We start from the raw sequence: 27,056 nt of genomic DNA, 5'->3' as shown, positions 1-27,056 counted from the left end.
TCTTGACTTAAGTGGGATTAAACTATAGGTAAGTCGTATCTTTGTTTGTCGTATTTCAAGCAAAAATATGGATTCCTTTTCCTGATTTGTCGTAAAACAATGAGGAGGGGGTTTTTAATAATTACATCCTTGATATTATTTTTGTATATAGAAATGCTCTTAGGCTATTCATTTTCATCAAAAATGTTGTTCATTTACGTTTATACATGCACCACGGTGGCTCAAAACAAGACGAACACTGTATTACATTAATTATTGAAAATGTACTCGTATTCTTTCTTATTCCATGTTAGAGCGAAATGTTAAAATGATACAAAATTGAGGTGGGTGGAAAAGAGGAAGGAGGGAACGGGAAACGGGGAATTCATGTTATTTAGTAGAACCATCTCCATATTGCTTTACCGCGCTGTCATGTTCTGCCTTTCAACGGAACCCCTAATCTTTGAAGGCTCAATTTATTTAAATTCCGAAATCTGTAGTGGTTGCATGTGGCCTCTGATGTTCAGGTGAATTCCCTGAGCGCGTTTTCTCTCCTCCATTTGATTAATGAAAAAAGAAATCGTTGGAGACAAGTTGTCATAATATATAGGCTGGATCTAGTCCAAATGTTGTCATAAATTGTTACTAGGCTCAAACTATTTTTTTTGTCCACGGGGGCTCTTTCCCCCCAAAAATAGCCCCCGTGAGCCTTCTCACGGGGGCTCTTTTAGTACTGACAGGGGCTCTTTTTTTATACAAATTTCCATTGAATTGGTACCTATGATACTCCTTAATTAATTGCTATTTCATCATTATCATTTTAATCAGCATTATCCCTCTTACAAATTTACAAGCTACATAGCTGTTACTGACTTTCATCCCGTGATGACATTCTCTAGATTTCTTCCCGTTCTGCACATTATTTCCTCCTCATTATTCGGAGCAACCTTTACATTCTTTCTTTACTGAGCGATTCTGTTTTTGGTGCTTTTTTGTACAGGCGCGGATACACGGGCCGATTCTAACGGCCCGCCCCCCCCCCCCCCTTAGCCTCCCAAACCGGTGATAAAATAGGATAATAACATAAATTTAACCTTAAAAACCCCCTGACCTGCCAGTGACATAAATGCGGCATCAAAATATTTGTGCTTCTCTGACCGTAATTAAATGCCTAAAACCCCTGAGCTTCCGGGGCACCACCCCCTCAGCCCCCCCCCCTACACCAATTTACGCTCGCTACCCTCTACCTGATCGTAAATACTTTAGCCCCCCCCCCCCCCCCCACTTTGATAATCAATCTTGGCACAAAAGTCCTACGGGAGCTGTTTCAGTGACATACCGTACCACACTATGACATATCTTATTCTCCCTTGCAAACGAGAAAGAAAACAAGGTCATTAAAAGGGATTAAGCGACAAATAATGATTGTGATTCAAATTGATGCGAATATTTGTTTGAATAAGCACTGCTATTCACCAGAATCTTCTTTGTAAAAAACAACTTTTACAAATTTCAGCCATGCTTACTGAGTTGAGACGTTCCATTCAATTTAAAATACTCATTAAAGAATACACTTCTCCAAATGTGAAAGTGATCTTACAACACAGTGGCAGAATTGCATGGCTGACATTTTTAAAAGTCATTTTTACAAAGAAGATTCTAGTGAAAAGCATTGCTTAATATTCAAAAAAATCTTGCATCAATTTGAATCACAATGATCATTTTGTCTCATGATCCTTTTATTAAATAACCTTGTTTTCTTTTTTGTTTGCAGGGGGAGAAGAAGCTATGTCACGTTAAGAAATCACATAATAACTTTATATTGGCTCATACTAATACTGATACGGGCTAAATACAATTTGGTATCGGCACAGTAAGATCGGGTATTTGTATAGAGGTATTCCAAAATGACAAAATTACATTCTGATCATCAACATTTTGTTCTGTTATCATAATATATACGCATAATACAACTGATCTTTGTAATCATAACGTGGCATAGCTTCTTCTCCCCCTGCAAACAAGAAAGAAAACAAGGTTATTTAATAAAAGGATCATGGGACAAAATGATCATTGTGATTCAAAATGATGCAAGGATTTTTTTTTAATATTAAGCAATGCTTTTCACCAGAATCTTCTTTGTAATAATGACTTTTAAAAATCTCAGCCATGCAATTCTGCCACTGTGTTGTAAGATCACTTTCACATTTGGAGAAGTGTATTCTTTAAAAATAATAATAATAATAATTATAATAATAATAGCCTAATAGTCCACTCCAAATTTTATTAAACCGAAACGGAAATTCTTTTTGCCCAATTGATCGTGAGCCCGGCAGCCACTGAGCAGCACCAGATCGAATGGAACGTCTCAACTCAGTAAGCATGGCTGAGATTTGTAAAAGTTGTTTTTACAAAGAAGATTCTGGTGATTAGCAGTGCTTATTCAAACAAATATTCGCATCAATTTGAATCACAATCATTATTTGTCGCTTAATCCCTTTTAATGACCTTGTTTTCTTTCACGTTTGCAAGGGAGAATAAGATATGTCATAGTGTGGTACGGTATGTCACTGAAACAGCTCCCGTAGGACTTTTGTGCCAAGATTGATTATCAAAGTGGGGGGGGGGGGGGCTAAAGTATTTACGATCAGGTAGAGGGTAGCGAGCGTAAATTGGTGTGGGGGGGCTCAGGGGGTGGAGCCCCGAAAGCTCAGGGGTTTTAGGCATTTAATTACGGTCAGAGAAGCACAAATATTTTGATGCCGCATTTATGTCATTGGCAGGTCAGGGGGGTTTTAAGGTTAAATGTATGTTATTATCCTATTTTATCACCGGTTTTGGAGGCTAAGGGGGGCTGGGCCGTTAGAATCGGCCCGTGGATCCGCGCCTGTTCAAAAAAGCACCAAAAACAGAATCGCTCAGTAAAGAAAGAATGTAAAGGTTGCTCCGAATAATGAGGAGGAAATAATGTGCAGAACGGGAAGAAATCGAGAGAATGTCATCACGGGGTGAAAGTCAGTAACAGCTATGTAGCTTGTAAATTTGTAAGAGGGAAAATGCTGATTAAAATGATAATGATGAAATAGCAAATAATTGAGGAGTATCATAGGTACCAATTCAATGGAAATTTGTATAAAAAAGAGCCCCCGTAAGAAGGCTCACGGGGGCTCTTTTTTAGGGGGAAGAGCCCCCGTGGACAAAAAAATAATTTGAGCCCTGGTATTTGAGTATGGAACTCGTGCAGATCGTGTGGTTAGGTGGAGTGTGTCCAGGCTTCGGTGGCCCTTGACAGGACGAATTTGGTCTCGGCAGCTATAGGGGGACTGCCCATTTAAATAAAGAGTATTCTAGTTTTTTTTCTCTCTGTGGCTTCGTAATGCGGTATATAGTATGTTAATGATTTAAATATATCTTGTATTTCTTGTCACTTTTTATTTGTTTATTTTATATATATATATATATATATATATATATATATCTTGTTTGTTGTTTGCTTATCATTATTGATGACCTGTAAATATTTTGATATTAGTTTCGATTTAATAAGACATACAACAACAATAAAAACTAGACTTTAATTCGTCACTTAGACGAATTAGGTGATACGTATGATAATGGTTTACATAACGAATAATGCATTACACGATATATTATTTTGCTTCTCCCATTCATATGCTTCTCCCATTATGATCTATTCATATGTCAAGATTAAATTGTGTCTCCTTGATCATCATGGATCTAGGGAAGATAGATTGAAACAATATATGACCTTTGACCCTGTGCAGTAACCAGTTACACATTTGACTCTAATTTACATCATGAAGAACACCTTTTGACGATTTTATCTTATTCAAAGAAATGAAAATGTAATTGATAAATGATTAGCATCATTATGATAATGATGATCGTGATGATCATGATCATGATCATGAGCGCGATCATGACATCTTATTGAAAAAATGAGGGTTGATTTAGATAGCATATAATCTCAGCTACAACATACTCAAAAATCAACAAAATCCAAGCCGAAATAACGGCGATATTGCTCGCAAAAGACAGGAATGTAGACTCCAGATTTGAGAAAAAGTCATTTCCCATAGGGATTACACGCAAAAAGTAATGGATTAAGTGAAAATAGGGTAATAATAAAGTAAAAAGGGTTATTTATGACATTATTTGCGAATCTATGTGTTTAAATAATCAAAGGAGATGGTACAGTGAAGGTCAAAAGGAAAAAAAAGTGAAAAAAAAGTGTTGGAGACACCCGGACTCGAACCAGGGATCTCGAGGTTGGAAGTCAAGTGCGTTACCGATATACCAAAACATCTCCCATAGCGATTACACGTAAACAGGAAATGGAATTCAGAAATCCTACTTTGCAAGTGAAATATGAGCATGATCCCGGCATCTAATCGAAAAATAAAGGGCACACTTGTGATAGCTCATTGTCTCAGCTACAACATATCCGAAGCTCAGCGAAAACAAAGCTAAAACAACGGAGATTTTGCTCGCGAAAGACAGGAGTGTAGAATCCAGTTTTGAGAAAAAGTCATGTCCCATAGAGAATACACGCAAAATGCGAAAAATTGACATGCCTCCTTTAATCGTAAAAATACACCATGATACTGTTGTTAAAAATAAACATTGTGAATACAACATTTGTAGAAAAATGTCTCAGCTAGAACATATTAAAATTTGAAAGAAAATTAATCCATATTAACAGAGATACAATCAATTTTCCAAAAATATGCTGACGTCATAATATGCAAATTTAAATTTTGAGTTTGGAGGCCATTATGATGACATTATGACTTAATTGAGGGTCAAATGAGACATGAAATCATATCTCCGACTCATAGTCTATCCAAATATGACAAAATATTAGGAGTTTCTATCTATTCTAAAGAGTTACAACGAATTTTATATAGGCATGTTTTTGCCCATGTATTGTGGATAAAGATAACGCAAATCCGCGCGTGCTGTCAACTTTGACGGACGCTCATTGCGTTAATAAAAGGTGAACAAATTATCAAAATGCTTGGAAAAATGTACCGAATATGATGACAGAAAAAAAATCGGCGATTCTATGTTGCAAAATGCCAGTACGCGCGAAAACGCGCGCGCATGCGCGTGTGCGCGTGTGCGCGATTTTTTTGCGAAATGCTTTAAATGGCCTGAAATGTATGCAAAAATTTTTTTGGATGATTTAGAGCATTTTTTATTTTTGCGCGCGCGTAAACGCGCGGACGAGCGCGCACGCGCGCATTTACGCACGTTTATTGACCTCAACTTGACCGGACGGATATTGATCTTAATCATGATAAATATGAATGAAAAATTATTATTCGTTATAAAGATATGATCATTAGTTGATTTTCACAAAATGGCGCCTGGATGACGTCACGATGAATTTGAGTCTTTGAAAAGTCACGCAGTTCTAAGTTAGACTAAGATCTATCATCATTGAAAGATTCATAACAATGGCTTCGTTCAGTCTTGAGATATCCTGCGAACAAAATTGAGGAAGAATAATAATAATTTCTTCTATACAGACACAAAATAAATACTAGACTTTAATTCGTCACTTAGACGAATTAGGTGATACGTATGATAATGGTTTACATAACGAATAATGCATTACACGATATATTATTTTGTAAAATGCTTCTCCCATTTATATGCTTCTCCCATTATGATCTATTCATATGTCAAGATTAGATTGTGTCTCCTTGATCATCATGGATCTAGGAAAGATAGATTGAAACAATATATGACCTTTGACCCTGTGCAGTAACCAGTTACACATTTGACTCTAATTAACATCATGAAGAACACCTTTTGACGATTTTATCTTATTCAAAGAAATGAAAATGTAATTGATAAATGATTATCATCATTATGATAATGATGATCATGATCATGATCATGAGCGCGATCATGACATCTTATTGAAAAGAATGAGGGTTGATTTAAATAGCATATAGTCTCAGCTACAACATACTCAAAAATCAACAAAATCCAAGCAGAAATAACGGCGATATTGCTCGCAAAAGACAGGAATGTAGACTCCAGATTTGAGAAAAAGTCATTTCCCATAGGGATTACACCCAAAAATTAATGGATTAAGTGAAAATAGGGTAATAATAAAGTAAAAAAGGTTATTTATGACATTATTTGCGAATCTACGTGTTTAAATAATCAAAGGAGATGGTACAGTGAAGGTCAAAAGGAAAAAAAGTGGAGCAAAAAATTGTTCGAGACAAAATTAAAAAGAAAATTGATCGATATTTACAGAGATACAATCAATTTTCCAAAAATATGCATCCGTCATAATATGCAAATTTAAATTTCGAGTCCGGAGGCCATTATGATGACATTATGAGTTAATTGAGAGTCAAATGAGACATGAAATCATATTTCCATTTCATAATCTATCCACATATAAAAGAATATTGGGAGTTTCAATCTTTTCTGAAGAGTTACAATGAATTTTGTATAGGCATTTTTTTGCCCATGTATTGTGGATAAAGATCACGCAAATCCGCGCGTGCTGTCAACTTTGACGGACGCTCATTGCGTTATTAAAAGGTGAACAAATTATCAAAATGCTTGGAAAAATGTACAAAATACGATGACGGAGAAAATATTGCGATTCTATGTTGCAAAATGCTAGTACGCGAAAAAAACGCCGCGCATGCGCGTGAGAGCGATTTTTTGTCAAATGCTCTAAATGGCCTGAAACGTATTCCAAAAAAATTTGGGATGATTTAGAGCATTTTAAATTTTTGAGCGCGTTAACGCGCGCTCAAAAATTTACCTACGCGTACGCGCATTTTTTACGCGCATATATTGACCTCAAATTGACCAGGCGGATATTGACCTTGATCATGACAAATATGAATGAGAAATGGCTTTCCGTTATGAAGATATGATCATAAGTTGATTTTAACAAAATGTTGACCCTGTGCAGTAACCAGTTACACATTTGACTCTAATTTACATCATGAAGAACACCTTTTGACGATTTTTATCTTATTCAAAGAAATGAAAATGTAATTGATAAATGATTATCATCATTAAGATAATGATGATCATGATGATCATGATCATGATCATGAGCGCGATCATGATATCTTATTGAAAAAATGAGGGTTGATTTAGATAGCATATAGTCTCAGCTACAACATACTCAAAAATCAACAAAATCCAAGCAGAAATAACGGCGATATTGCTCGCAAAAGACAGGAATGTAGACTCCAGATTTTAGAAAAAGTCATCTCCCTAGAGATTACACGCAAAAAGTAATGGATTAAGTGAAAATAGGGTAATAATAAAGTAAAAAGGGTTATTTATGACATTATTTGCGAATCTACGTGTTTAAATATTCAAAGGAGATGGTACAGTGAAGGTCAAAAGGAAAAAAAGTGAAAAAAAAACTGTTGGAGACACCCGGACTCAAACCAGGGATCTCGAGGTTGGAAGTCAAGTGCGTTACCGATATACCAAAACATCTCCCATAGCGATTACACGTAAACGGGAAATGGAATTCAGAAATCCTACTTTGCAAGTGAAATATGAGCATGATCCCGGCATCTAATCGAAAAATAAAAGGCACACTATTGATAGCTCATTGTCTCAGCTACAACATATCCAAAGCTCAGCGAAAACAAAGCTAAAACAACGGAGATTTTGCTCGCGAAAGACAGGAGTGTAGAATCCAGTTTTGAGAAAAAGTCATGTCCCATAGAGAATACACGCAAAATGCGAAAAATTGACATGCCTCCTTTAATCGCAAAAATACACCATGATACTTTTGTCAAAAATAAAAATTGTGAATACTACATTTGTAGAAGATTGTCTCAGCTAGAACATATCAAAATTAAAAAGAAAATTGATCCATATTAACAGAGATACAATCAATTTTCCAAAAATATGCTGACGTCATAATATGCAAATTGAAATTTTGAGTCCGGAGGCCATTATGATGACATTATGAGTTAATTGAGAGTCAAATGAGACATGAAATCATATTTCCATTTCATAATCTATCCACATATAAAAGAATATTGGGAGTTTCAATCTTTTCTGAAGAGTTACAATGAATTTTGTATAGGCATGTTTTTGCCCATGTATTGTGGATAAAGATAACGCAAATCCGCGCGTGCTGTCAACTTTGACGGACGCTCATTGCGTTAATAAAAGGTGAACAAATTATCAAAATGCTTGGAAAAATGTACCGAATATGATGGCAGAAAAAAATCGGCGATTCTATGTTGCAAAATGCCAGTACGCGCGAAAACGCGCGCGCATGCGCGTGTGCGTAATTTTTTTATTAAATGCTCCATATGGCCTGAAACGTATGCAAAAAAAATTTGGGATGATTTAGAGCATTTTTAATTTTTGCGCGCGCGTAAACGCGCGGACGAGCGCGCACGCGCGCATTTACGCACGTTTATTGACCTCAACTTGACCGGACGGATATTGATCTTAATCATGATAAATATGAATGAAAAATTATTATTCGTTATAAAGATATGATCATTAGTTGATTTTCACAAAATGGCGCCTGGATGACGTCACGATGACTTTGAGTCTTTGAAAAGTCACGCAGTTCTAAGTTAGAGTAAGATCTATCATCATTGAAAGATTCATAACAATGGCTTCGTTCAGTCTTGAGATATCCTGCGAACAAATTCGAGGAAGAATAATAATAAATAAATAATAATAAAAATCTTGACGAAATCAAAAGGTGATACGTCTACGTACGTATCACCTAACTAGACTTTAATTCGTCACTTAGACGAATTAGGTGATACGTATGATATTGGTTTACATAACGTATAATGCATTACACGATATATTATTTTGTAAAATGCTTCTCCCATTTATATGCTTCTCCCATAATGATCTATTCATATGTCAACATTAAATTGTGTCCCCTTGATCATTATGGATCTAGGGAAGATAGATTGAAAAAATATGACCATATTGACCCTGCGCAGTAACCAGTTACTTCTTTGATTCTAATTTATATCATGAAGAACACCTTTTGACGATTTTATCTTATTCAAAGAAATGAAAATGTAATTGATAAATGATTATCATCATTATGATAATGATGATCATGATAATCATGATGAAGATCATGATCATGAGCGGGGTCTTGACATCTTATTGAAAAAATGAGGGGTGATTTAGATAGCACATAGTCTTAGCTATAGCATACTCAAAAATCAACAAAATCCAAGCAGAAATAACGGCGATATTGCTCGCAAAAGACAGGAATGTAGAATCCAGATTTGAAAAAAAATTATCTCCCACAGGGATTACACGCAAAAAGTAATGGATTAAGTGAAAATAGGGAAACACTAAAGTAAATAGGGTTGTTTATTACACTATTTGCGATTCTACGTGTTTAAATAATCAAAGGAGATGGTACAGTGAAAGGTCAAAAGGAACAAAAAAAGTGGAGAAAAAATTGTTGCAGACACCCGGACTCGAACCCGGGATCTCAAGGTCGGAAGTCAAGTGCGTTAGCGATATACCAAAACATTTCCCATAGCGATTACACGTAAACGAAAATGGAATTCTAAAATCCCACTTTGCAAGTAAAATATGAGCATGATCCCGGCATCTGATCGAAAAATGAAGTACACATTGGAGATAGCTCATTGTCTCAGCTACAACATATCCGAAGCTCACGGAAAACAAAGTTAAAAAAAGGAGATGTTGCTCGCGAAAGACGGAAATGTAGAATGCAGTTTTGAGAAATAGTCATGTCCCATAGACAATACACGCAAAATGTGAAAAATTGACATGCCTCCTTTAATCGCAAAAATACGCCATGATACCTTTGTCAAACTGGACAATTATGTACACTACATTTGTAGAAAATTGTCTCAGCTAGAACATATCAAAATTTGGAAGAAAAAAAAAATCAATATTTACAGAGATACAATCAATTTTCCAAAAATATGCATCCGTCATAATATGCAAATTTAAATTTCGAGTTTGGAGGCCATTATGATGACATTATGAGTTAATTGAGAGTCAAATGAGACATGAAATCATATTTCCATTTCATAATCTATCCACATATGAAAGAATATTGGGAGTTTCTATCTATTCTGAAGAGTTACAATGAATTTTGTATAGGCATTTTTTGGCCCATGTATTGTGGATAAAGATCACGCAAATCCGCGCGTGCTGTCAACTTTGACGGACGCTCATTGCGTTATTAAAAGGTGAACAAATTATCAAAATGCTTGGAAAAATGTACAAAATACGATGACGGAGAAAATACGGCGATTCTATGTTGCAAAATGCTGGTACGCGCAAAAAACGCGCGCGCATGCGCGTGAGCGCGATTTTTGGTCAAATGCTCTATATGGCCTGAAACGTATGCAAAAAATATTTGGGATGATTTGGAGCATTTTAATTTTTTTAGCGCGCGTTAACGCGCGCACCTACGCGTACGCGCATTTTTACGCGCATATATTGACCTCAAATTGACCGGACGGATATTGACCTTGATCATGACGAATATGAATGAGAAATGGCTTTCCGTTATGAAGATATGATCATAAGTTGATTTTAACAAAATGGCGTCTAGATGACGTCACGATAATTTTGAGTCTTTGAAAAGTCACGCAGTTCTAAGTTAGACTAAGATCTATCATCATTGAAAGTTTCATGACAATGGCTTTATTCAGTCTTGAGATATCCTGCGAACAAAATCGAGGAAGAATAATAATAAATAAACTAGACTTTAATTCGTCACTTTGACGAATTAGGTGATACGTATGATAGTGGTTTACATAGCGAATAATGCATTACACGATATATTATTTTGTAAAATGCTTCTCCCATTTATATGCTTCTCCCATTATGATCTATTCATATGTCAAGATTAAATTGTGTCTCCTTGATCATCATGGATCTAGGGAAGATAGATTGAAACAATATATGACCTTTGACCCTGTGCAGTAACCAGTTACACATTTGACTCTAATTTACATCATGAAGAACACCTTTTGACGATTTTTATCTTATTCAAAGAAATGAAAATGTAATTGATAAATGATTATCATCATTATGATAATGATGATCATGATGATCATGATCATGATCATAAGCGCGATTTTGACATCTTATTGAAAAAAGAGGGTTGATTTAGATAGCATATAGTCTCAGCTACAACATACTCAAAAATCAACAAAATCCAAGCCGAAATAACGGCGATATTGCTCGCAAAAGACAGGAATGTAGAATCCAGATTTGAAAAAAAAAGTCATCTCCCATAGGGATTACACGCAAAAAGTAATGGATTAAGTGAAAATAGGGTAATAATAAAGTAAAAAGGGTTATTTATGACATTATTTGCGAATCTACGTGTTTAAATAATCAAAGGAGATGGTACAGTGAAGGTCAAAAGGAAAAAAAAAGTGAAAAAAAAAGTGTTGGAGACACCCGGAATCGAACCAGGGATCTCGAGGTTGGAAGTCAAGTGCGTTACCGATATAACAAAACATCTCCCATAGCGATTAATTACACGTAAACGGGAAATGGAATTCAGAAATCCTACTTTGCAAGTGAAATATGAGCATAATCCCGGCATCTGATCGAAATATAAAAGGCACACGTGTGATAGCTTATTGTCTCAGCTACAACATATTCGAAGCTCAGCGAAAACAAAGCTAAAATATGGGAGATTTCGCTCGCAAAAGACAGGAGTGTAGAATCCAGTTTTGAGAAAAAGTCATGTCCCATAGAGAATACACGCAAAATGTGAAAAATTGACATGCCTCCTTTAATCACAAAAGTACGCCTTGATGCCTTAGTCAAAATGAAAAATTGTGGCAACTATACTTGTAGCAAATTGTCTCAGCTAGAACATATCAAAATTTAAAAGAAAATTGATCCATATTTACAGAGATACAATTAATTTTCCAAAAATATGCTGACGTCATAATATGCAAATTAAAATTTTGAGTTTGGAGGCCATTATGATGACATCATGAGTTAATTGAGGGTCAAATGAGACATGAAATCATATCTCCAACTCATAATCTATCTAAATATGAAAACATATTGGGAGTTCCCATCCATTCTGAACAGTTACAATGAATTTTGTATAGGCATGTTTTTGCCAATGTATGGTGGATATAGATAACGCAGATCTGCGCGTGCTGTCAACTTTGACGGACGCTCATTGCGTTATTAAAAGGTGAACAAGTTATCAAAATGCTTGGAAAAATGTATCAAATATAATGACAGAAAAAATTCGGCGATTCTATATTGCAAAATGCCAGTACGCGCGAAAATGCGCGCGCATGCGCGTGTGCGTAATTTTTTTATCAAATGCTCCATATGGCCTGAAACGGATGTAAAAAAAAATTGGGATGATTTGGAGCATTTTAATTTTTTTCGCGCGCGTAAACGCGCGGACATAAGCGTACGCGCATTTTTGCGCGCATTTATTGACTTGAAATTGACCGGACGGATATTGAGTTTAATCATGATAAATATGAATGAAAAATGGCTTTCCTTTATGAAGATATGATCATAAGTTGATTTTCACAAAATGGCGCCTGGATGACGTCACGATGACCTTGACTGTCTGAAAAGTCACACAGTTCTAAGTTAGACTAAGATCTATCATCATTGAAAGTTTCATGATAATGGCTTTATTCAGTCTTGAGATATCCTGCGAACAAATTCGAGGAAGAATAATAAAAATAAATAATAATAATAAAGAAAAATCTTGACGAAATCAAAAGGTGATACGTTGACTTCGTTACGTATCACCTAATAAATAAATAAATAAATAATAAAAATCTTGACGAAATCAAAAGGTGATACGTCTACGTACGTATCACCTAACTAGACTTTAATTCGTCACTTTGACGAATTAGGTGATACGTATGCTAATGGTTTACATAACAAAGAATGCATTACACGATATCATATTATTTTATGAAATGCTTCATCCATTAAGATCTATCCATATGTCAAGTTTAAATTGTGTCCCCTTGATCATTATGGATCTAGGGAAGATAGATTGAAAAAATATGACCATTGACCCTGCGCAGTAACCAGTTACACCTTTGACTCTAATTTACATCATGAAGAACGCATTTTGACGATTTTTATCTCATTCATAGAAATGAAAATGTAATTGATAAATAAGAGCTTATGCCTGAATAATTAAAAATGAATAGTGTATGACGTCACGATGTCCCGGCGTAAATGAAAAGTCAAAATAAATGTGAGAATACATTAGCGATCATTTTGAGTTGTCGACGTGAGATTCACTAGTTGCTTGAAAATAAAATCTTTAAATATCGGATGGAAATATACTGTCACTGTATAAGGAATGTGGATTAGAGGGATATTGATCCGTCAGTCTTTCTTGAAGGCTTGTCAATTAAAGAAATACAAAGATTTGAATATATTTCGCTCAAGAAATTACATACAGCATTGCCAGTAAATTTCACGGGATCAATGTTAAAATCTCCCATTATATAAACCTGTTTATGTTCAGTATGTGTTTTTTGTAAAACATTTTCAAAGACAGGGATGAAATCATTGATATTTGATTGGGGTTTCCTAAATATGACACCTACAATAATATTATTATGTCTCGGCAAATTGCTTTCAATAAACAGTGATTCATAGTAATATGATGGGTATAATATAAATATATCATTGCGTATTTCATATTCAAAATTGTCAGCGACCAATAGACCAACACCTCTACTCTTTTCTACTTGGCGATTAAAATGTATAAATGAATGACCAGACACATTGAATAATAGTGGCGTACTATCATTAACCCAAGTTTCTATACATAAGTACAGATGAAATTGGATAAATCATTACAATGTATGTTTAAACTACGCGAATTAAAATGTAAAATACTAAAATGATAGTTAATGTTACTGAATTCAGTCGTAAAATCCTCATCAATATAATATTTACAGTTCAGAAACCTACTGAAATGAAACTCATATTCTCTTTTGGATAAATAGTTTAAATCATTGATATCAGTATAAGTATATGTAGTATTACTACCAAATATTGAATGAAGTTCGTCATTATTCAAGTCTTGAATAGGAAATGAACAAAGAGAACAGAGTGGGTTATTAATGTAGCCGAATGCTCATGTTCTCTATAACGCTCATTTTATGTATTTTATTACCAGAGAAAAAAAGATGTCAGTCAGTCACTCAATAGTGTCTGAGAGTAAAGTCTAGCAAGTAAAAGGGTTTCCTTACATAATTTCAATACGAGGACACTGCTAACGTTTAAGTTTCACAAATAGGACATACGTGACATATTCATCATTTCAACATTCAACTGAAAATTGTGATATGATCTCATCATCTGATCAAAAAACTAAAAGCACCGTTTTTATAGCCCATGGTCTCAGCTATAAGATACCCCAATTTGGGAGAAAACAGAGCACACATAAGATAGATAGTGCTCATAGATGAATGCCATGTAGATTCATGATGTGAACGAAATTCACCTTCCATAGACATAACACGCAAATGACGAAAATTCTGACATGTGGCCTTTAATTGAATTTTGTACTATGATGACCTCATTAAAATGAAACTTAATGAAAAGTGATCTTGTAGAGAATTGCCTTATCTACAACATATCGACATTTCAAAGAGAATCGATGAATATTGAGAGAAATACACTCCATTTTCCATAAATACAATGACGTCATAATATGCAATTTTGTATTTTTGACTTCCAAGGCCATTATGATGACGTTAAGATGTACTTAATGGCCAAATGAGATATGAAATCATACCTCCGACTCATACTCTATCTAAATATGAAAAAAAAATTGGCAATCCCTATTCATCCCAATGGACTTTTTATAGGCATGTTTTTGCCCATATATGCAATGTATTACAAAAATCGCGCGTACGGACGGTTATCTTGAACGGACGCTCATTCCGTTTTTAATAGTGATAAAGAGCTAAACATGGTATCAAATTTTCCGAAAAAATATGAGGAATATTCTGTCAAAAGTTTTTGCTGGGGGATTATTTTTCGTTCGGCCGTGACGAACGAAAACGTGCAAAAATGCGTGTTTTGCGTGATTTTTTATGAAATGCTTATAATGGCCTGAAACGTATGCAAAAAAAATTTAAGACGATTTTGAGCAATTTTAAATTTTACGCGCGCATTAACGCGCGCACCTTCGCGTACGCGCATTTTTGCGCGCATTTATTGACCTCAAATTGACCCGACACATATTGACCTTGATCATGACAAATATGAATGAGAAATGGCTTTCTTTTATGAAGATATGATCATAAGTTGATTTTCACAAAATGGCGCCTGGATGACGTCACGATGATTTTGAGTCTTTGAAAAGTCACGCAGTTCTAAGTTAGACTAAGATCTATCATCATTGAAAGTTTCATGACAATGGCTTTATTCAATCTTGAGATATCCTGCGAACAAAATCGAGGAAGAATAATAAGAATAATAGGAATAGGAACTAGACTTTAATTCGTCACTTAGACGAATTAGGTGATACGTATGATAATGGTTTACATAACGAATAATGCATTACACGATATATTATTTTGTAAAATGCTTCTCCCATTTATATGCTTCTCCCATTATGATCTATTCATATGTCAAGATTAAATTGTGTCTCCTTGATCATCATGGATCTAGGGAAGATAGATTGAAACAATATATGACCTTTGACCCTGTGCAGTAACCAGTTACACATTTGACTCTAATTTACATCATGAAGAACACCTTTTGACGATTTTATCTTATTCAAAGAAATGAAAATGTAATTGATAAATGATTATCATCATTATGATAATGATGATCATGATGATAATGATCATGATCATGAGCGCGATCATGACATCTTATTGAAAAAATGAGGGTTGATTTAGATAGCATATAGTCTCAGCTACAACTTACTCAAAAGTCAACAAAATCCAAGCAGAAATAACGGCGATATTGCTCGCAAAAGACAGGAATGTAGACTCCAGATTTGAGAAAAAGTCATCTCCCATAGAGATTACACGCAAAAAGTAATGGATTAAGTGAAAATAGGGTAATAATAAAGTAAAAAGGGTTGTTTGTGACATTATTTGCGATTCTACGTGTTTTAATAATCAAAGGAGATGGTACAGTGAAGGTCAAAAGGAAAAAAAAGTGAAGAAAAAAATTGTTGGAGACACCCGGACTCGAACCAGGGATCTCGAGATTGGAAGTCAAGTGCGTTACCGATATACCAAAACATTTCCCATAGCGATTACATGTAAACGGGAAATGGAATTCTGAAATCCTACTTTGCAAGTGAAATATGAGCATGATCCCGGCATCTAATCGAAAAATAAAGGGCGCACTTGTGATAGCTCATTGTCTCAGCTACAACATATCCGAAGTTCAGCGAAAACGAAGCTAAAACAACAGAGATTTTGCTCGCGAAAGACAGGAGTGTAGAATCCAGTTTTGAGAAAAAGTCATGTCCAATAGATATTACACGTAAAATGTGAAAAATTGACATGCCTTCTTTAATTGCAAAAATACGCCATGATGCCTTTGTCAAAATGGAAAATTGTGGATTATTTATTTGTAGAAAATTGTCTCAGGTAGAACATATCAAAATTTAAAAGAAAATCAATAAATATTTACAGAGATACAATCAATTTTCAAAATTATGCTGACGTCATAATATGCAAATTGAAATTTTGAGTTTGGAGGCCATTATGATGACGTTATGAGTTAATTGAGGGTCAAATGAGACATGAAATCATATCTCCAACTTATAACGTATCTAAATATGAAAAAATATTGGGAGTTTCTATCTATTCTGAAGAGTTACAAAGAATTTTGTATAGACATGTTTTTGCTCATGTATTGTGGATAAAGATAACGCAGGTCCGCGCGCGCTGTCAACTTTGACGGACGCTCATTGCGTTATTAAAAGGTGAACAAGTTATCAAAATGCTTGGAAAGATGTACCAAATATGATGATAGAGAACATTCGGCGATTCTATGTTGCAAAATGCTAGTACGCGCAAAAAACGCGCGCGCATGCGCGTTTGCGTGATTTTTTGTCAAATGCTCCATATGGCCTGAAACGTATGCAAAAAAAATTTGGGATGATTTGGAGCATTTTAATTTTTTTCGCGCGCGTAAACGCGCGTACGAACGCGCACGCGCGCATTTGCGCACGTTTATTGATCTGAAATTGACCGGATGGATATTGATCTTCTTCCTGATAAATATGAATGAAAAATTCCTTTCCGTTATGAAGATATGATCATAAGTTTATTTTCACAAAATGGCGCCTGGATGACGTCACGATAATTTTGAGTCTTTGAAAAGTCACGCAGTTCTTAGTTAGACTAAGATCTATCATCATGGCAAGTTTCATGATAATGGCTTTATTCAGTCTTGAGATATCCTGCGAACAAATTCGAGGAAGAATAATAAAAATAAATAATAATAATAAAGAAAAATCTTGACGAAATCAAAAGGTGATACGTTGACTTCGTTACGTATCACCTAATAAAAATCTTGACGAAATCAATAGGTGATACGTAGACTTCGTTACATATCACCTAACTAGACTTTAATTCGTCACTTAGACGAATTAGGTGATACGTATGATAATGGTCTACATAACGAATAATGCATTACACGATATATTATTTTGTAAACTGCTTCTCCCATTCATATGCTTCTCCCATTATGATCTATTCATATGTCAAGATTAAATTGTGTCTCCTTGATCATCATGGATCTAGGGAAGATAGATTGAAACAATATATGACCTTCGACCCTGTGCAGTAACCAGTTACACATTTGACTCTAATTTACATCATGAAGAACACCTTTTGACGATTTTTATCTTATTCAAAGAAATGAAAATGTAATTGATAAATGATTATCATCATTATGATAATGATGATCATGATGATCATGATCATGATCATGAGCGCGATCATGACAGCTTATTGAAAAAATGAGGGTTGATTTAGATAGCATATAGTCTCAGCTACAACATACTAAAAAATCAACAAAATCCAAGCCGAAATAACGGCGATATTGCTCGCAAAAGACAGGAATGTAGACTCCAGATTTTAGAAAAAGTCATCTCCCATAGGGATTACACGCAAAAAGTAATGGATTAAGTGAAAATAGGGTAATAATAAAGTAAAAAGGGTTATTTATGACATTATTTGCGAATCTACGTGTTTAAATAATCAAAGGAGATGGTACAGTGAAGGTCAAAAGGAAAAAAAAGTGTTGGAGACACCCGGACTCGAACCAGGGATCTCGAGGTTGGAAGTCAAGTGCGTTACCGATATACCAAAACATCTCCCATAGCGATTACACGTAAACGGGAAATGGAATTCAGAAATCCTACTTTGCAAGTGAAATATGAGCTTGATCCTGGCATCTAATCGAAAAATAAAAGGCACACTTTTGATAGCTCATTGTCTCAGCTACAACATATCCAAAGCTCAGCGAAAACAAAGCTAAAACAACGGAGATTTTGCTCGCGAAAGACAGGAGTGTAGGATCCAGTTTTGAGAAAAAGTCATGTCCCATAGAGAATACACGCAAAATGCGAAAAATTGACATGCCTCCTTCAATCGCAAAAATACACCCTGATACTTTTGTCAAAAATAAAAATTGTGAATATTACATTTGTAGAAAATTGTCTCAGCTAGAACATATCAAAATTAAAAAGAAAATTGATCCACATTTACAGAGATACAATCAATTTTCCAAAAATATGCTGACGTCATAATATGCAAATTGAATTTTTGAGTTTGGAGGCCATTATGATGACGTCATGAGTTAATTGAGGATAAAATGAGACATGAAATCATATCTCCGACTCATAATCTATCCAAATATGAAAAAATATTAGGAGTTTCTATCTATTCTAAAGAGTTACAATGAATTTTATGTAGGCATGTTTTTGCCCATGTATTGTGGATAAAGATAACGTAAATCCGCGCGTGCTGTCAACTTTGACGGACGCTCGTTGCGTAAATAAAAGGTGAACAAATTATCAAAATGCTTGGAAAAATGTACCGAATATGATGACAGAAAAAAATCGGCGATTCTATGTTGCAAAATGCCAGTACGCGCGAAAACGCGCGCGCATGCGCGTGTGCGTAATTTTTTTATCAAATGCTCCATATGGCCTGAAACGTATGCAAAAAACAATTTGGGATGATTTAGAGCATTTTAAATTTTTGCGCGCGCGTAAACGCGCGGACGAACGCGCACGCGCGCATTTGCGCACTTTTATTGACCTCAACTTGACCGGACGGATATTTATCTTAATCGTGATAATTATGAATGAGAAATACTTTTCCGTCATGAAGATATGATCATTAGTTGATTTTCACAAAATGGCGCCTGGATGACGTCACGATAATTTTGACTCTCTAAAAAGTCATGCAGTTCTAAGTTAGACTAAGATCTATCATCATAGCAAGTTTCATGATAATGGCTTTATTCAGTCTTGAGATATCCTGCGAACAAATTCGAGGAAGAATAATAATAAATAAATAAATAAATAAATAAATAATAAAAATCTTGACGAAATCAAAAGGTGATACGTCTACGTACGTATCACCTAACTAGACTTTAATTCGTCACTTAGACGAATTAGGTGATACGTATGATAATGGTTTACATAACGAATAATGCATTACACGATATATTATTTTGTAAAATGCTTCTCCCTTTCATATGCTTCTCCCATTGTGAACTATTCATATGTCAAGATTAAATTGTGTCTCCTTGATCATCGTGGATCTAGGGAAGATAGATTGAAACAATATATGACCTTTGACCCTGTGCAGTAACCAGTTACACATTTGACTCTAATTTACATCATGAAGAACACTTTTTGACGATTTTATCTTATTCAAAGAAATGAAAATGTAATTGATAAATGATTATCATCATTATGATAATGATGATCATGATGATCTTGATCATGATCATGAGCGCGATCATGACATCTTATTGAAAAAATGAGGGTTGATTTAGATAGCATATAGTCTCAGCTACAACATACTCAAAAATCAACAAAATCCAAGCCGAAATAACGGCGATATTGCTCGCAAAAGACAGGAATGTAGACTCCAGATTTTAGAAAAAGTCATCTCCCATAGGGATTACACGCAAAAAGTAATGGATTAAGTGAAAATAGGGTAATAATAAAGTAAAAAGGGTTATTTATGACATTATTTGCGAATCTACGTGTTTAAATAATCAAAGGAGATGGTACAGTGAAGGTCAAAAGGAAAAAAAAGTGAAAAAAAAAGTGTTGGAGACACCCGGACTCGAACCAGGGATCTCGAGGTTGGAAGTCAAGTGCGTTACCGATATACCAAAACATCTCCCATAGCGATTACACGTAAACGGGAAATGGAATTCAGAAATCCTACTTTGCAAGTGAAATATGAGCATGATCTCGGCATCTAATCGAAAAATAAAAGGCACACTTTTGATAGCTCATTGTCTCAGCTACAACATATCCAAAGCTCAGCGAAAACGAAGCTAAAACAACGGAGATTTTGCTCGCGAAAGACAGGAGTGTAGAATCCAGTTTTGAGAAAAAGTCATGTCCTATAGAGAATACACGCAAAATGCGTAAAATTGACATGCCTCCTTTAATCGCAAAAATACACCATGATACTTTTGTCAAAAATAAAAATTGTGACTACTACATTTGTAGAAAATTGTCTCAGCTAGAACATATCAAAATTAAAAAGAAAATTGATCAATATTTACAGAGATACAATCCATTTTCCAAAAATATGCTGACGTCATAATATGCAAATTGAAATTTTGAGTTTGGAGGCCATTATGATGACGTCATGAGTTAATTGAGGATAAAATGAGACATGAAATCATATTTCCGACTCATAATCTATCCAAATATGAAAAAATATTAGGAGTTTCTATCTATTCTAAAGAGTTACAATGAATTTTATATAGGCATGTTTTTGCCCATGTATTGTGGATAAAGATAACGCAAATCCGCGCGTGCTGTCAACTTTGACGGACGCTCATTGCGTTAATAAAAGGTGAACAACTTATCAAAATGCTTGGAAAAATGTACCGAATATGATGACAGAAAAAAATCGGCGATTCTAAGTTGCAAAATGCCAGTACGCGCGAAAACGCGCGCGCATGCGCGTGTGCGTAATTTTTTTATCAAATGCTCCATATGGCCTGAAACGTATGCAAAAAAAATTTGGGATGATTTAGAGCATTTTAAATTTTTGCGCGCGCGTAAACGCGCGGACGAGCGCGCACGCGCGCATTTACGCACATTTATTGACCTGAAATTGACCGGACGGATATTGATCTAAATCGTGATAAATATGAATGAGAAATTACTATTCGTTATGAAGATATGATCATTAGTTGATTTTCACAAAATGGCGCCTGGATGACGTCACGATGACTTTGAGTCTTTGAAAATTCACGCAGTTCTAAGTTAGACTAAGATCTATCATCATTAAAAGATTCATGACAATGGCTTCATTCAGTCTTGAGATATCTTGCGAACAAATTCGAGGAAGAATAATAATAAATAAATAAATAAATAAATAAATAATAAAAATCTTGACGAAATCAAAAGGTGATACGTCTACGTACGTATCACCTAACTAGACTTTAATTCGTCACTTTGACGAATTAGGTGATACGTATGCTAATGGTTTACATAATAAAGAATGCATTACACGATATCATATTATTTTATGAAATGCTTCATCCATTAAGATCTAACCATATGTCAAGTTTAAATTGTGTCCCCTTGATCATTATGGATCTAGGGAAGATAGATTGAAAAAATATGACCATTGACCCTGCGCAGTAACCAGTTACACCTTTGATTCTAATTTATATCATGAAGAACACATTTTGACGATTTTATCTTATTCAAAGAAATGAAAATGTAATTGATAAATGATTATCATCATTATGAAAATGATGATCATGATAATCATGATGAAGATCATGATCATGAGCGGGATCCTGACATCTTATTGAAAAAATGAGGGGTGATTTAGATAGCACATAGTCTTAGCTATAGCATACTAAAAAATCAACAAAATCCAAGCAGAAATAACGGCGATATTGCTCGCAAAAGACAGGAATGTAGAATCCAGATTTGAGATTTGAGAATTATCTTCCACAGGGATTACACGCAAAAAGTAATGGATTAAGTGAAAATAGGGAAACACTAAAGTAAAAAGGGTTGTTTATTACATTATTTGCGATTCTACGTGTTTAAATAATCAAAGGAGATGGTACAGTGAAAGGTCAAAAGGAAAAAAAAGTGGAGAAAAAATTGTTGGAGACACCCGGACTCGAACCCGGGATCTCAAGGTCGGAAGTCAAGTGCGTTACCGATATACCAAAACATTTCCCATAGCGATTACACGTAAACGAAAATGGAATTCTAAAATCCCACTTTGCAAGTAAAATATGAGCATGATCCCGGCATATGATCGGAAAATGAAGTACACATTGGACATAGCTCATTGTCTCAGCTACAACATATCCGAAGCTCACCGAAAACAAAGTTAAAAAAACGGAGATGTTGCTCGCGAAAGACGGAAATGTAGAATGCAGTTTTGAGAAATAGTCATGTCCCATAGACAATACACGCAAAATGTGAAAAATTGACATGCCTCCTTTAATCGCAAAAATACGCCATGATACCTTTGTCAAACTGGACAATTATGTACACTGCATTTGTAGAAAATTGTCTCAGCTAGAACATATCAAAATTTGGAAGAAACAAAATCAATATTTACAGAGATACAATCAGTTTTCCAAAAATATGCAAACGTCATAATATGCAAATTAAAATTTTCAGTTTGGAGGCCATTATAATGACGTCATGAGTTAATTGAGGATCAAATGAGACATGAAATCATATCTCCGACTCATAATCTATCCAAATATGAAAAAATATTAGGAGTTTCTATCTATTCTAAAGAGTTACAATGAATTGTATATAGGCATGTTTTTGCCCATGTATTGTGGATAAAGATAACGCAAATCCGCGCGTGCTGTCAACTTTGACGGACGCTCATTGCGTTAATAAAAGGTGAACAAATTATCAAAATGCTTGGAAAAATGTGCCAAATATGATGACATAGAAAATTCGGCGATTCTATGTTGCAAAATGCTAGTACGCGCAAAAAACGCGCGCGCATGCGCGTGAGCGCGATTTTTTATTAAATGCTCTACATGGCCTGAAACGTATGCAAAAAAAATTTGGGATGATTGAGAGCATTTTAATTTTTTGCGCGCGCGTAAACGCGCGGACGAGCGCGCACGCGCGCATTTGCGCACATTTTTTGATCTGAAATTGATCGGACGAATATTGATCTTAATTGTGATAATTATGAATGAGAAATACTTTTCCGTTATGAAAATATGATCATAAGTTGATTTTCACAAAATGGCGCATGGATGACGTCACGATGACCTTGACTGTCTGAAAAGTCACACAGTTCTAAGTTAGACTAAGATCTATCATCATTGAAAGTTTCATGATAATGGCTTTATTCAGTCTTGAGATATCCTGCGAACAAATTCGAGGAAGAATAATAAAAATAAATAATAATAAAGAAAAATCTTGACGAAATCAAAAGGTGATACGTTGACTTCGTTACGTATCACCTAATGAAAAAAAGAGACCCACAAAGTATGACGCAAAACAAGGGGAAAATACATTTTGAGATATTGAGACCCCAACATTCTAGTTAATACGTAATATAAAGGATCATCTGCGACATTGTTTCAATCTTTACATGGACCTGGATGTCCCTTTCAAAAAATATTATTTTGTATGCATTAACCCTGTCATTTTCCATACTATATCTGCAATAGTTTTCGTTGAATTTGTGAATTCACGTTGCACCGTACTTAATGTTTAGTTTTCAGCACAATGCCATCCTTGATACAATCTGCTTGAATTCATAATTACATATATACTATATATATATATATTTGTTTGAAGAAAAGAATGTGTTTGAAATACATAACAGTTTTCTTCTCCTTCCATTTCTTTCTTTGTGCAGGTAAAATCAGTGAGAGTTGCGGCGCTGTGAGATGATTGTAAACCCAGAAACAGCTTTAAATGAAACATCAAAACATGAGAAGATGGGTAGAAGGTGTCATTTCCGAAGGTCTCTTCGAGGGTTAATGATTTGGGGGGCTTGGCTGACCATTATATTCGTATTGACTTGTTCCTACTTCATGGCTGACAAAACAAGCAAGCTACATCGGTATACTCTGGAGAAAATACCTTTCAGAAAACTAAGCGAAGAAGCAGTCACAAGGGCATCGCCCAAGTATCCCCTAACTGATCCACACGGCCCGCCCTTTGCGGGCACCCAAGGGACAAAGGTGGAGAGTCATCCAGAATTCTATAACCGATACTGGCCGGTAAATTGTAGTGCAGTCTTTGAGGAAGATTTACAGGAGATCGCACGTGTGGACGCTATGCTAGAGAAGGAGAGGCAGAAGTCAAAAAAGGGTGAAATCGACATTGCGTCGGATGCTTTGGTCGCAAACTTTACCCAAGATTGCGAATATTATAGGAAAATCCGAGGTTACCCAACAAAAGTACTAAGTAAGGAGGAAGAGGAGTTTCCGCTTGCGTTTATTATCCTTACCCACAAGAATGCTGCACAGGTGGAACTGCTTTTCCGTGCTATTTACCAACCCCATAATGTATATGCCTTCCATCCAGATGGCAACTCGCCACCAGAATTTCAAAGAGCTATAAGAAACATGGCAAGTTGCTTTGACAATGTGTTCGTTTGTTCCAAATTAGAAAAGGTACAGTATGCCGGTTTCACGCGCCTCCTTGCAGATATCAACTGCATGCACGACCTGGTCAATCATTCTGTGCAGTGGAAGTATGTCATCAACCAGTGCGGGGAAGCATTTCCACTGAAGACCAATCTGGAGATGGCCAAGATGATCAAGGCTTACCACGGCCGCGTGGATGCTGAATCAAACGACCAACCCCTCAAACTATCCAGGTTTCACAAGCTCTCCTCCAGATACACCTCCTTTAAGAAAACTGAAGACAGACTGAATCGCTACCCGCCACCAGGAAACATCACGCTGCACTCTGGGAACGCCTACAACACTCTCAGCAGAGAGTTTGTCGACTACGTTTTGACGGACAAGGAAGCTGTTCAATTCCTGAGTTGGATCAACATGACGTATTCCCCCGATGAACACTTCATGGCGAGCCTCCGTCGCTACCACAATGCACCCGGATCATATCCTAACGTCACGCTATCAAAGGATATCAACACCAGCTTCGTCAAATGGAGCTGGGGGAAGGCGAGTAAAGAATGCGTCGGCAAGTATGTCAGAGGTATCTGTGTGATATCGACAGGATACCTACCCTATGTGTCCCGCGTGCCCAACCTATTTGTCAACAAAATACATTACTCTTATGATCCAGTCACGATACAGTGCATGCAAGAACTTCTGACGAACAGAACTAGGAATCCGCAGCTCACGCGTCAATATTACAAAGAATTCCCGCCCAAACGTGCTTGGTACTAAATGGGGAGGAAGAAAAAAAGGTATTCACAATATTTTGGCGCTCATCGGGAATACGTTTAGTCCTTTGATATTTTATTTTGCCTTCGTAAACACGCGCATTCCAGCCTGAGGACAAAATTTTTGTTCGTCAAATTGCAATAATGTACTCTGTACTCTGTACATTTAAAATCATTTAAAGACAGTCAGAAAGATATATATAGAGAGAGAGAGAGAAGAGAGAGAGAGAGAGAAGGAGAAGAGAGAGAGAGAGAGAGAGAGAGAGAGGGTACATTCATGATGAATGTGGATGTTTGTGCTTCCATGGTATGCGGTAAAGGAAACTTATCATAATTTTGTCGAGGCAATAATTACAATCAAATCATCATAATATGTAGTATGTCAATGGAAAAGAAAGCACAATGTTTGACACTACCTGATTTTGACTGATGTTTAATCTGAATACAATTGTATCTCAGATAATGTTGTTTGTACTTTTTGTGGATCAGTACCTGTAGCGGTTCTAGATTGATTTGTCTTGATAATGAATTTATGCGAGGCACATGACCTTGTAAAAATAAATGCAAGAACCCCCTAAGTTAGTGGCAGATGAAAGGGGAGGGGGGCTATCACCGTATTCCCTTTAGAAACATGAGCCATATACATTCATTCATTTCACAACTCAAGAATGTTCAGGTGGTGACTTTTCTTTCGTAAAATGACACCGTAAAATGACACCAAAACATGTGATGACCCTTTTTCGTGATCACATTCTTTCAAAATACTGGACCCACCCCAAGTTCTCCGTCACCCTCCCCCCCCCCCCCCCCATCCAACCTTCCCACACACAAACAAATTTAGAACCTCGCCTGATCAGTACGTTCATCTAAATGTAGTATTAGCTGCTTGCTGCTATCCGTCGAGTAATGTGACTTCCGACTTTCAGTTGATGACGCATTGCCATACTGCACTGAGTTTGTGTCTAGTTCAAACATTTTTGAGGAAGGTAATGCATAATTTGATCACCGTGATGGGCTTTCATCGAAAGGGTGCGGTGCGGTGCGGGGCGGTGTGGTGTGCTCAACGCACCCATTCGATAAAAGAGGGGGGCTTTTCTCGAAAGGGTGCGTTGAGAGCGGAGTACCGTTTTAACACACCCTTCCTATAAAAGCGGGGGGGGGGGGCTTTTCTCGAAAGGGTGCGTCGACTAGTCTTTCGCATCAGTCGTTTAAAATGAGGATCTGAGACAGAAGGTAATAGTTGCCAATTTAAGTATATCGAAAATGTATTAAATGAAATGGAATGGTCTTGATTACAGAGTAGATTCTTTCGTTATTACTATGTTGATGGGGGAGACAGAGAGAAGGAAGAAAGGGAAAGGGAAAGGGAAGATAAAAGGAAAGAAAGAAGAATAAGAAGAAAAGAGGGAAACGGGGGGGGGGCGAAGGGCTCTTGCCTCC

General features: G+C 36.0%; 1 protein-coding gene across 1 annotated transcript; it reads left to right on the top strand.

Annotated features, from left to right (window-relative positions):
* LOC115929380 (beta-1,3-galactosyl-O-glycosyl-glycoprotein beta-1,6-N-acetylglucosaminyltransferase 4-like) lies at window positions 1-26,296 on the top strand. The gene is made up of 2 exons (XM_030998264.1): window positions 1-28; window positions 24,114-26,296. Exon 2 carries the CDS (start codon window positions 24,145-24,147, stop codon window positions 25,618-25,620), a length of 1,476 nt encoding a protein of 491 aa, XP_030854124.1. The 5' UTR covers window positions 1-28; window positions 24,114-24,144; the 3' UTR covers window positions 25,621-26,296.
* Window positions 26,297-27,056: the final 760 nt, after the last annotated feature.

Source organism: Strongylocentrotus purpuratus, unplaced genomic scaffold (genome assembly GCF_000002235.5).
Source record: "Strongylocentrotus purpuratus isolate Spur 01 unplaced genomic scaffold, Spur_5.0 spur5_scaffold_4, whole genome shotgun sequence".
In the NCBI taxonomy this organism is placed as follows: domain Eukaryota; kingdom Metazoa; phylum Echinodermata; class Echinoidea; order Camarodonta; family Strongylocentrotidae; genus Strongylocentrotus; species Strongylocentrotus purpuratus.
Note: the sequence above shows the minus strand (reverse complement) of the source record. Positions and strands in the feature narration are given on the sequence as shown.

Excerpts from the sequence above, each read along its gene's own strand:
- LOC115929380 (XM_030998264.1), top strand. The coding sequence starts at position 24,145 with ATGATTGTAAACCCAGAAACAGCTTTAAATGAAACATCAAAACATGAG.